At 31.3% G+C, this 13265-nt stretch overlaps 1 protein-coding gene, 1 long non-coding RNA gene and 1 pseudogene across 14 annotated transcripts in view; 2 read left to right on the top strand and 1 right to left on the bottom strand.

Annotated features, from left to right (window-relative positions):
• Positions 1–1125: 1125 nt before the first annotated feature.
• LOC148234227 (uncharacterized) lies at positions 1126–4129 on the top strand. The gene is made up of 2 exons (XR_015810091.1): positions 1126–1337; positions 1518–4129. It is a non-coding gene; the product is annotated as an uncharacterized LOC148234227 (long non-coding RNA).
• LOC148234226 (adenosine deaminase pseudogene) lies at positions 2498–12313 on the bottom strand (annotated as a pseudogene). 2 transcript variants are annotated; one of them, XR_015810089.1, is made up of 2 exons: positions 12173–12313; positions 2498–4166 (listed from the first exon to the last, which is right to left on the bottom strand). The product of XR_015810089.1 is annotated as an adenosine deaminase pseudogene, transcript variant X2 (transcript). The 2 variants fall into 2 exon arrangements; XR_015810088.1 differs by lacking the exon at positions 12173–12313 and adding an exon at positions 9714–9775.
• The window catches only part of DIP2 (disco-interacting protein 2), a 94514-nt gene continuing 93471 nt past the window's right edge, over positions 12223–13265 (top strand). For all 11 annotated transcript variants that reach the window (XM_088188108.1, XM_088188107.1, XM_088188105.1 and 8 more), the window contains exon 1: positions 12223–12466. In XM_088188108.1, coding sequence (XP_088044234.1) covers positions 12382–12466 — 85 coding nt within the window. In that variant the 5' untranslated portion in view covers positions 12223–12381. The remainder of the gene's footprint in view (positions 12467–13265) is intronic.

Genomic DNA, 13265 nt, shown 5'->3' with positions numbered 1-13265 from the left:
ACGTGGCAGCGCTAGGTACTTCCTAAGTCGCGTAGTTGGCGACGATGGTGGCTGACAATGGGGCATAATTATTTTACGCCTTTAGCACACTGCAGCAAAAGCGAATCGGAACCAGAACGGAAATACGAAACGCTAGAGGACAGCGAAACTCTGCCTATCATGATTTTGAATAACTCACGCCTTTAGCACACTGCAGCGAAAGCGAAACGGAACCGGACTGATACGAAACCTTGGCGGACAGTGAAACTCGGTCAATCGTGCTTTTGAATAACTCATCGCACGTGGACCAATAGCAGACCGAATTAATTTCGCTGGATATCCGCATCAAGTTCGTAACAAGTTCTCACGTGTCGACAGATTTTCGTAGTTTCGCTCGTGTTTAAAATGGACAATTAATTGAAAAGCTGATTGGAGCTGTTAGAGAACAAGCATTTTGTAATCAACGCAATGCCAAGCTAGAGTAGGACGCCAGAGCAATATGAAAAATACCATTTTTATTTATTGAAGTATGACGCTTCTACATTTTTCATGTCATTTTTTCTGTTGTTCCCAAAAATAAAATTTTAATAAAAATATTTTAATTTAATATTTTCAAAGGCAAAGTATATATTACTTTATATTAATATAGTAAATATTTCATCTTAATTTGAAAGTGAATTTTATCTGTATGACGACGATATATGTAATTGTATGAATTTTATCACATAACATATAAGATAAGAATCAACGAGAGAAGGGTACCAGCCAATGTAAATAACCGGGCTTGGATAATTTATTATAAAGTAAAAATTTTAATCGAAATTCGGGCGGTCGATCGATATATTTTTAAATTTAATATAAATAAAATTAATATTCAGAGAAAAATGAAAAATCATGAAAGTTCTCATCTTTGATTGTAATGTGTGCACTTACTTTATGATGTAGACCGGCAAAGAGTTCCCTTATCTGTTAGTTTATAACTTTTTACAATTCTCCATGGGTGATAGTGGCAAGAGTATGAAAAGGTTTTTATTTACATTTTGGTTTAATTGTGCGAACGGTGTGTCTTTAAATACTATATTCTATATGGAATTTCAATATTGGAGAGGGAGGGGGGGGAGGCGCAGCAACAATAAGCACCGGGGTCCGAGTTTTCTCTTTGGGACTTTGTATAGGATGGATACCCAACATAACTAGAAGAAATTTAATTTTACGTTATACTCAGTATGCGAGTTGTTATGGCCATTTTAAAAACAATGTAAGCAATTTTGACAGAAGAAGATGGTTTACTGCGCAGCTTTCGTACTAGTGATGTACTTCACTAAAATTAGTCAACTGTGGGCACTGTACATGGAATAGTACTTGAAATATTCATTTAGATTAATGAAAGGTTCTTATAAAGCTATAATGTGTCAAAAGTTAAATGGCGTTAAAGCACTTTTAAATGTATACAATATACATTAACCCTTTATAGGACACCTATTTTTGTTATATTTACATCTTTTAAAAAATAATTAATATATTTTTTATCATTTTAGGCGGCAATATTCTAAACTTTATATTGAATGGTAAACTGACCTACCAATGTACGTTATCACGAGTGCTCTTGTAACATTAGGCTCATTATTAAAAAAAAACATAGGAAAAATAAACCTTAATTTGGTGGTACATTTGGTGGTACCACTTTGTTCAAGGTGTCCTATAAAGGGTTAAAATGACACAAGGCAGTATCAATGGTGGACACAAAAAAATAAGTCTTAATAAATAAGAATGGGAAAATAAAGTACTAACGCAGCAGAACTGGTGTACATTAAGACAAGTTATTTTAGAGTTGCTTACACACCACATACGAGACAAGAGATGAACAGTCTAGTATGTCAAGGAAATTCATCTAAACAAACGATTGGATATAGTCATAAATAGGGCAACGAAACCGGTACAAAATTTTCTGATTACGTGTTCTCTATTGGTTTATAAAATGCAAATTTATAAAAATAGTTAAAGTAAACACAGTTTCTAAAATATTTCATATCCTCTGAAGTGAGTGTCAATCGCCATCTAATTAACATATATTTTAGATAATGGCAAAATCTCTTAAACATATACCATTATTTAGAGTTGACGCGAAGGAAATTTCAATAAAATAAACTCGAAAATTTATAAATATATACATTCACAAACAACAAAAATAGAACAATCAACAAAACTATGGTAACTACATATTTCTTAGAGCTATAAATCAATCAAAGCTACATCAGCTACATTTTCGTAATGAATCATAATCGTCGACGTAACTTCTAATGAACCTGTGATATCTGTAAAGAATACAAAAACAATTTCAAGCAAGGTCAACACACAGTTCAAAGTCAATATGAAATATCGATATGATAATACTAAAAATATGTACTGTGTATGTAATTAGATAAAATCTTCGCTTGCAAGTGATTCGCTGCTAATCTTATTATATTATTTATAGAATGAAATGCAAACCAACGCCAAAAATAATACAATATGTGTATAGATATTTTTATATATAATTTATTTAAATATATACATTAATAACATGAATTGTATAATAATATTAGGCGCACATATACAATTATATTAAAATATTATTTGGTTTGGAAAAATGAGGTGATATTTATTTCGTTGATGAATACATCCCAGAGCTCTTTGAATTTAGATAAAGCAAAAAACTTATCTCTGGCTGGCATTGCGCTGTAGTCCAAGGTGTTGATCATCAGCTGTTTTAGAAACTTTAAATCTGCTTCTCTGCTGGAGAGTCCAATAAAAGCCGTATATATATCGTGAGAGATAGGCAAAGCCTCCCACAACCCAGGATCGTCACTAGATATCACCATCGGATAACCATTTGCTATCAGCAAAGAAGCTGGGTGATTTCTGATATCGTCGACCAACTTTAACACTTGATTCGAAATGGGATTGACTTCGATGGCTACGCCCTTCTTCATGATCTGGTCTGCAATTAGAGGATGTTTGAACATTGCATATCCGTGACCGATCCTCTTAGCGCCCAGGAGAACGGCATCGATCACGTTATTGTCAGTGGGAGTGCCATACCAGTTAGTTTCTCCGGCGTGATAAAACACTTGAATATCGCCGATGTTCAGCAATTCTTTAACGTAATCGACGAGAGGTCTACCCTTATCTTCTTGCCCTACCAAATCAAAACCAGCGAAGAAATCGCCCAACTCGTTCTTGAGTCGCTTGCATATGTCTATGTAGTCCTCGACTTCAGCAGGCTTATTTAGCAAACGATGAGGAGCATAGATCAATCTGGCACCAAACGAATCTGGGTAATCTTGTCTGAATCTAAGATTGACGTCTCTGTAAGCCTTAGCACAAGCGACCGAGTCGTATTTATTTCCTTCTAAATCGTAAAGTTCTGGCAGGACACTCCTGACTTCCAAATAAAACACTCCATCTTCTCGGAATTGTCTTAGAGCTTCATAAAAATACATTTCCCAAACTGGTTTGTAAGTCAGCATGGGCGTTATGGCTTCAAATATTAATGCGAAATGCTGCCACGCCACGTCCACGTTTGGATGCTCTTTCAAAGGATCATCTACCCATAAGGTGAAGTGTTTTCTTAAGTCCGCGTCAAACAATTCCGTGTCGTTGGACATTTTTCTTTTATCCGAAAGCAGCTCCCACTTGCGACCGTCCACTGTTGGTGTTTGTTTAGAGAACATCAGTTGAATGTTATCGCCTAAAGTCCCAATGTATAGATTGTCCATGTAAGATATTTTATTGACTAGAAAGTCAGGTCCTATCAGCGCCGTGTCGTGGGCATGAAGAACGGCTCCTTTGGGCATTTTCTTGATGAACTTAAAGACCGGAGACTGCTCTATGTTTGTCTTTCTCAGGAAAAAGTGCTGAGCCGGATTGAAATCAGACGCATTCTCAAAGCCTTTATCCACTTCTTGAAATTTAGCTTTCATTAAACCTAGGTTGGCTTTTTCCTCAGCCTCGGACAAGATCAATTTGCCGCCGATGACTAGTTCTTGCTCGTTTCGGATCAGCTTAGCCCTTTCCTCCAGATAATCGTCCATTTTCAGATACATAGCGGAAGCTCTCTCGAAGGCCAACAACGCCACCAGCGGTAGTACAGTGTACATGCACACTGTGCGTGAAACCATGGTTGTGTGCCGCTTTTATACTGATCCCTGAATAAGAGCACATGAATTATATAAATACTGCTAACTCATCAAATATGCCGGCAAGAGTTCTCAAAATGTGTGTAATCGATGTTTTTCAATCGGTAAATATATTTCTACTAAAAATATCAAAATCAATTCACAAATAAAATCATATTAAAAATGTTCATCTTAGATGACAATTATTTGAAAAATCTTATTTAAATCTCAATCATGAAGAGCAAACCTAAAATACAACAATATTAAATTTAAACATATCTCTTAAAGATAGCAATACATATTTATAAGATAATTAAAAAACTGACTTGACTGACAATTGATTTAATTTACTATATAAAGTGATTCGATATTCCTAAAGAACGACTTCATGTATCTCAGTAAATACAGTGTATTTTGTCAAAGAAATCAAATAACTAAATCTATATGTAAAATTATATATAGACTGTTTTTTATATATCAATTGAGCATTTACAATAATTTAGATAAAAATTATCGTTTTCAACACTTCTGCAAGGACAAATTGCTATTTTTTCATTATATTTTAGATATACATAGTATAAATTCTGAAATATAATAATTGTTGCTATAAAGATTCAATCTAATGTATATGTAAGTTATTACATACATCACAACTTTGTCAAAAAAGAATGATTTGGGCATTTAATCAAAATGAATTTAAAATGCACTATGTATCATAGTAAACTATAATTAAATAATAATAAAAAAATATATAGAAAATAATATGATACAGCTGAAATTAGCGTATAATTTTTCACATAAATATATTTTATACTGTGTAAAAATCATGTACAGTGCTGTCGGGCTCAGCAATTTAACCACCCTGCAAATCCACATTGTACATCGGTAGATCTAAAACAATGCAATTATAAAAGTTTTTAGTGATAGTTATAAGAGGCATTCGAAATATATTTTAATATAATTAATATTGTATCGACAACACTTTGGGGATGTCTCTAGAAATACAATTTTGAATATGGTTTTTATCAATGTTATTAGGATTTTAATTCTAATTACGATGGAACTCGGCTTCATAATAGTATCTCTGAATAAACAAAAACTTCTAGACTAGGGATTTAGTAAATTCAAGTCAATTTCATATTCTGGACCAGATTTCATCCCAGACTACATTCTGAACGAATACAAGTGTGGTTTTTTAAACCATCTCCGGTTCATATTGATTTTAATTTTGAGATTCTTCTATTTTTCAGCGTTGTTGAAATGCTTTGAAGCCACCACAATTCATAAAAAGGGTGATAAGTCGCGCATTGATAATTACAGATAGAGTTGCTTTCGGCACCTGCAAAAGTATCTGAAATTATATTAATATATGTTTAATCTTTGCAAGTATATGCTTCTTGAACAGCACTCTAGTTTTTGCAAATATCAGTCTACTGTTTTAATTTTTTATTCTAATTTTAACCGAATTTTTAATTCTAACTTTATTTTAAAGTCATTTGAGTCAAATCACTTGTACATCAGAGTCAAATGATTTGACTCTGATGTACAAGTGATAGTTATATACATAGATTTTGAAAAGGCGTTTGATAAAGTCAATCACGATTAAGTCGATTACTTGTCCGATAAATATCAGTTTGACAAATATTTAAAACTTGTATCGATATTATACTAGAGTACCGCAGGGCTCAAACTTGAGTTTATTACTGGTTGTATTGTTCATTAATGACATAGAGATGGCGATAAATCATTTATTATTATTATATATGCGGACGAGTTGAAAATCTTCAAAAGAGTGCAATCGATTTCGGATTCCCTTGACCTGCAGGAGGATCTTAATTTTCTATGGAATTGGGTTTTCGATAATTGATTAAGTTTTAGGGCCCATACGCACTGTCGGCTAGCCGCCGGCGACTAGCGGCCGCCGGCTCAAAAACGTAGGTAACTAGACTAGGCGGCTAAGCCGAGCGACTCGAGGTCGGGTAGTACATTCGCGAAGAAATTGCAATACATATTCATTTTAAAGAGAAAAAAATATTATTTTAATTTCAATATAATATTGAATTTCCTCGTATGAAACGCTTTTTGTTTCCCAAATGCAATTATAAATGTATCTGTAATATGTTAATAAAATTAATTTAAATCGAGAAGCAAGAAATAATATAAAATAATTATACATATTATTTCACAATATTTTTTTTTCATTATCAATAGTCATATAAAATTATTGTAAACAATTCGGGATTCAATTTCTACGATGAACGTTTCTGTGTCGAAGCCATTTTTTGTGAATGATGTATAAGTCGTCTCGAAAGTCGCTCCTCGTGCGAATGCACTCATCTAAACCCATGCTTTTATAGGTTGCCGCGACAGGCAAGTCGCCTGTGCATCACCTCTGCGCAGGATCGCGCCTGACGCTCCGGCGACTCGGCGCCTGCGTGCGTATGCACCCATTTAAAACCATATAAAGTACAGTCGCCGGCGGCTAGCCGACAGTGCGTATGGGCCCTTAGTGTCATGTAATATGACACAATCTCATGAACAAAATCCTCGATGTCAGTAAATAATCCTACCATCTCGGTGGATTTATTCTCGATAGGCCTTCTTCTATTAAAGACCTTGGTGTGAGTAATGGAAATTTGGCATGCACATAAACCAATAAAGATGCTCGGTTGCATCTTGAGAAATGCGCGATACTTTAAGAATTCTTTGGTACTGCGCACTCTTTATGAGTCCGAGTTTGCAGCATACTAGAAGCTGGCTTATAAGGATTAATAATGAAATGAGTCAATGCAATGAATTGCGGTTCGAAAATGTATAGCATAAATTAGTATAAGTACTATATATTACTGTTTCCAAGTGTTTTCATTTTGGGAAATTACTTAAAAGTATAGTTGGTAATCCTTTGGTGCTCAAGCAGCTCCAAATGTGAGCCCTTAAAGACGGTCATAGTTCTAGATGGCGTCCTCTGTTCTTGGCTGATAGCTTCACATTCTTGTTTTATTAATTGCTCTGTTTCTTTTTTATAAATAAACTTTATCGTTCTGCAGAATCTTGGTAAAGATGGACGCGGGTTTTCCCATACGATATTGAACATCAACTTGTTATATTTGATGAATTTAGTAAATGGCAAATCCAACATAAAAGTTGTGTTCTTTAAAATGTACATTTTTTCCCAACAATATACATATATCATTTAAAAAATATTAATAATAAGTAACACACTTTTAAGGTCTTTATGCTTACCTTATCTCAAAATAAAAATATAATACATAGCTGTATATTGATTGACAGTACTTGAGATAGTGATTAAAGGTTACTGAATCGTTGGTATTTGATTGTATGATTTATCGCTTGTGATAATTTACGAAATGAAGATTTATTTTATCAAACAAAGATATAGACGAAACACGTTTTTTTTATATTTAGGTGTAAAAATCATATTGAATGATTTACGTTCAGTTAAATCTACAGATTTGACTCTGTATTTAGCAAATCGTCTTGGTCGTTGAACTTACAATTGACAGTTTAAATTCAATCAACTCTTGGGTCGAATATATTACTTATGAACCTCATGCTTGTAAGGTCAATAAATAAAATTGCAATACATCGGTAGAATACGTTTTGGGCGACAATAATTTTTTTTAGCACCTAATAATATAATAATTGTAAAAACTATAGGATTTAATATTAATTTGTTACATTAGGTAGTGCCATAAAAACATGCTGTTTGTGATATCATTAAAAATATAGCAAAAGTACTTTTTGTAACATCTCTAAAGGACAGACATTATTATTATTTGTAAGTATTTGGACAAAACTGTAATCGTATTCAGATATGTTATTTTTGTTTATAGGAAAAACAAAGAACTGAAAGATTGTAATGTTTTAAGTGATTTATTTCTGTGTATCTATCAACGTAAAAACATTTTTGAATTCAATTCATCGGTTAGATGTCATTCGTTGAAAATTGGTAATATCAAAGTTCAACCTTTGGGAGCCACATTAAATTAACGTTTTCAACAGATAAAAGATAATCATGTCTGGATTGAATTCTATAGGAACAACGAGCAGCAAATATAAATAAATATATTATCAAAAAGTGCACCACAAAACGTGCAATTTTTTTTAAATAGTCTCATAGAAAAGGTAAAATCTTTAAATTTTACTCCAATGTTTAACTAATTTTCCAGCAATGTTAGACACCTAAAATAGATAAGCTCCTAACAAAAAGGCATTAATCACTTTTATAAAGTGAAAAATAGGTACAAATTGTTTTGTTAGATATAAAGTTTAGGTTTAAATTGTTATAAAAAAGAGGTATAAATTGTTTTATAGCAGTCTGAAATTGTAAGTACTAAATCTCCGTCTCAGTAAAAAAATATTGGTCGACACCATCACGTACTAACATAAAAAAGTCCTTCAATGAGTAGACGCTAAAGAAAGGCAAAAGGAAATTGTATTTTAGAGAAAGTTAAGAACTCTATATATAATTTATTAAAATAAATCAATCTTAAGTTATGTTAAAATAATGTTTATTTTAAATCAAAGGTGCTAAGAATATTAAGAGCGAACTCAACAAAAGATTCAAGATTCATGACGAACATCTGTCCATCGCAATAATTATATTAATGTTAAAAAAATTATTAAGCATGGTTGCTTATTCAAAGTTAGCCCAAAGTCTCTAAAGTGCCAAAAGCTGATATGTTAATTTTATTAGGTGATATTTTTACTCGAAAAGCGGAACGCATTAATAACCGATAGTAAATAGCGATTTCACGGTATTTACGGCAATCAAATTCGTACAAATAGCTAAATTTACATTACCGGTAAATACACTAATTAAAATTAAATATAGATTAATAATAATATAAACTAGCGCTAAGAAGTTAAATTACTATTCAAATGTGTAGTATAGAAGTAAATTTTGTCGAGAAAGTCAGATCATCAAATTTCAAAAAGCTTGTGATATTAAATCAAACTGTTTTATTTTTAAGTGTAAACAATCTGGTATAAATTAATTTATGGTATTAGTTAATTTTGATAATATAACAATATTTTTTCACTTGGCATTGAAAATTGTAAAAAAATAATTGTATCTAAAATATGAGACAAATTAACAGAAATACAATAGTACCTATGACATGTATATATATCAAAATGTACATAAACATGTCCGATTTAACATATAGACAAATTAAATTAATGATTTACTTTAAATCATAATTGTTTTCTCTAATAATATAACTGAAACAGGTTAAGTCGTATTTGTTATAATCTTGCTTTATTACATATTTGAAAGTTACATCGTAAATTAAATGAGATATTTTAATTACCTAAATAAATACGAGAGAATAATGTTTGAAAGTAAATCTACAAATTTGTGTATAAGTGACCTAAATTTCATTATTACAAATATCGACAGCTTTAGAACAAAACAGTTTGTTTTTGTTTTTTTCAAATCTGTCGTTTTATGACTATTTATGACTTGAATCGAATCAATATTAATTTAAATCGAGATTTTTAAATTTATACTTATCAAATAATTATTATACATGATATACATTGATAAGTACATACTTTTTACACAAATCTGCAACACAAGTGCACTTACTGACTGCACGATGAAGTTTGGCGCAAATAATTAAACTGGTCTCTTTATATACTACTAGCGGACCCGGCAATGCTTTTTTTCAATTGCTAAATTTGAGTTATTTAATTTATTTAATTCATATACATAAATACATACATATGTATGTATATGAATTAAATAAATACAATTGAAGTTCGATATCAATTTAAAGTGATATGAATTGAATTATGTGGAATAATTGATTTTTTCTGTTTCATTGCTGTTTTGATTTTAATAGTGTTTTTTTTTTCTTCAGCTTTAGTGCCATTCGGATATTTTATATAATATCAATTCAATATTAATTTTATTTGAATTTATCTCAAGAGAAGCCAATTTTTTATCGAATAATTATGGTTGCTCTGTGGGGACCGATTTATTTGACCAAAAAAACTAAGCGACACTCTAGCAACACTGGTGGACAACGACGGGAATACGACGGCCGGCAGGGCCTCGTCTGCCAGCCATTATATCATTCGATTCAATAACATATTTATTATATAAATTCCACACTAATTATACAAATACAATACACTTTTAATGCAGCGGCCCAATTTTAAGTCTTAAAATACTATTATTTTCTTGAAAATTAAAAAATTACACTCATAAAATATTACTAATACTATGAATTTTTTTCACTTTTAACCTTTAAAAATGTATTCAGAAATTAACATTTTACAGAAATATTGTATCAGAAATAGTAACAACATCACTCGCAGAAACAGAATATGATACTGAAACAAATTATTTATGTGATACTGTTATTGAGGAAATTTCAGAAATGTTCGTTTAATTATTGTGTTTGTAATTAATATGATTAGTAAAATTTATTTCATGACACGTGCTTTTTGAATGTTTTGTTGAATAACTATTGCTGCTTAATTGTAATCCTTTTACTGTGTATCTTATTAGTTATTATATTGAACATATTTTATTTGTATGCATTATTAAATTAGTAAAAATAAACACGTTTTTAAGCATTTGAGTTTTTTAAATTAGGTTTGTATGTATTACCAATCGACTTATAAAGGCATTGGAGAAACCTAATGCATTTTTGCAAGTAAATACAGAGACTTGTCTAAGAATTATAATAAAAACGAATACAAAATAAATAATCAAAACACAATAATTATTGTTATTGTTATTTTATGCTAGCAAAAAATAACAATCAAAAAAACAAGTGCATTATAATTTTTCTTACTACTGAGATTGCAGTGAAAATATACATCACCACTAGTTTTTATTATTATTTTATTAACTTATTTAGCTTAATAGCTAATCTTTACATCTAACGAATTTAGTAAACATATATAAAAAATATATAAAAAATACATAACGGAAAGAAAAAATAAAAATATACAATATTAAAGACTTAATATTATAATTTATTTCTATATGTACGAAGGTGTTTTTTTATTCCATTTATGAAACCCGTTATATTTTTGCTGTTTCGTATTTCTCTTGGAAGACTATTATATAAATCAAAACCTCCGTACATAAACATAACTCCCCTAGCCGTACTCGTTTTCTTATACTTAATTATCTTTAAATTTTCTCTATTTCTAGTATTATATTTATGTACATCATTATTTCTTATTAAATACTTATTAAAATATTCTGGTAACATATTATTTTCTAACTTATATATAAATACTAAAACATTCATACTCAATATTTCTTGAACATTCAACCATTCTAATCTATCAATCATACTTTTACAATTAGTTAATCTATTTTTATTTAAGATTACTCTCATTGCCCTATTTTGTAATTTTTGCAACATTTGTTTGTCTAATTTATTTAACATATTTAATAGTGTTGCACAATAATTAAAATGGGGCAATATTATACTATTGTAAATTATTTTTTTTGTATTTATACTTAATATATTTCTTAATCTAGATAATAAACCTATTTTTCTACTAATTTTTTTTAATATGTAATTACAACGTTCTTCAAAATTTAATTTTGTATCAACAATTACTCCTAAATATTTTATATTATCCACTATTTCTATACTAGAGCTATTTATTACTATTTTGGTACTATTATCTAACACATTTTTATAATTAATAAACATACATTTAATTTTATTCTCATTTAATTTATTTATTCATAGTTTAATTTAAAGTATCACATTTGCAATGTGATACTTTAAATTAAAAACTGTGGTACAAAGCTGTGGTGATTAAATGAGACGTTTTTTCTCATTTGTCAAAAATTAACTGAACTGGAGGTGAGAGGAATTGATCCCAAACGCTCCATATATGCCGTTTGATCTGTGAGCAACTTTCGAAATCGATTTTTTTTAAACCATTAAATTACTCGTTTTTACTTGATACAGTGCATCATTGCTCGTTGCCTAGAATGGTGCATATAAATAGATCTTGATTGCTCCTATAAAACTCACTTTTGAAATTGGATCCTCGACAACGCCACCTAGCGCCGCCGACTGCAGTCCTTTATTACACGTCGGTAAAGCAGAAATCAGCTGCGCCGACCGCCGCGCGTCGATTTCGAAATGGTCTCATTAATGAAAAGACTGACATGAAGATGGACGCGTGTCCGGCTGCAGTGGCGAGCAGCGTTTAGTGCGATCGCCGAGCACCCGGACCGGCCATGGCCGACGCGGCCATGGACATCAGCAAGTTGCCAGAGGACGTGAGGGAGAAGCTCGCCGAGCTGGAGTTGGAACTGTCCGAAGGTAAGCAGCGACAAATCGATAAAACCAACCCCCGCGGCCGGTTCACCGTGTGCACCCTCGTAGCGCGATATGCGAGATTATGTTACTTGTGGCCAAATGTAAAGAAGAAGAATCGATCCCACGGCTGGATCTGGAGACCGATAACTTCTTCTTCTTCTTATTTTTTTTAATGCACGTATATAAAGTTTGGCCATGAGCCGCGAATTTTCGTATTGTATATTTTATTCGGAACGGTACATACCTCTCGAATGCCGGATTCGGGAGAGTACGAAAGGAGAAAAAATCGATCAGATTTAAGCGGCGACGCCTGGATGGTGCGCTTCGAAGACGTTTGCGAATTTAATTTAAATCGAATTTTAAAAAATACCCTCTCTTACGATTGGCAGACTAATTTTGAAATATGATACATTTTATTTGGTAAAAATAACGTCACTGGGTGGTAGTTTAAACTATTAATTTTTACCATATTACATTTTAAATTATGCATTAGCTACGTTTATATCATTTTATATTGTGCACTGGCTAACCAAATAACATAAACATATCAAATTATTTAGGGGGTAAAAGAAATGTCTTTCGTCTCTTTTAAAAAAAACACTTTTCAACGAGTTTACGATTAGTATACATAACTATATACCAAAACATTATAATTTAAAAAAAATACATAATGTAAAAGGGGAAGATCTATAAATACCATATTAACTAATATTTTCAGTGTTAAAAATCATTTAGTTTCATTACATGATAACTAAGTATTTTGTATTTTTCTCGATTATATGTGTATACGTTTTATCTTTGA

The sequence above is a fragment of the Plectrocnemia conspersa genome, unplaced genomic scaffold (genome assembly GCF_051122295.1).
Source record: "Plectrocnemia conspersa isolate PC_06_02 unplaced genomic scaffold, ASM5112229v1 ptg000006l, whole genome shotgun sequence".
Lineage (NCBI taxonomy): Eukaryota > Metazoa > Arthropoda > Insecta > Trichoptera > Polycentropodidae > Plectrocnemia > Plectrocnemia conspersa.
Note: the sequence above shows the minus strand (reverse complement) of the source record. Positions and strands in the feature narration are given on the sequence as shown.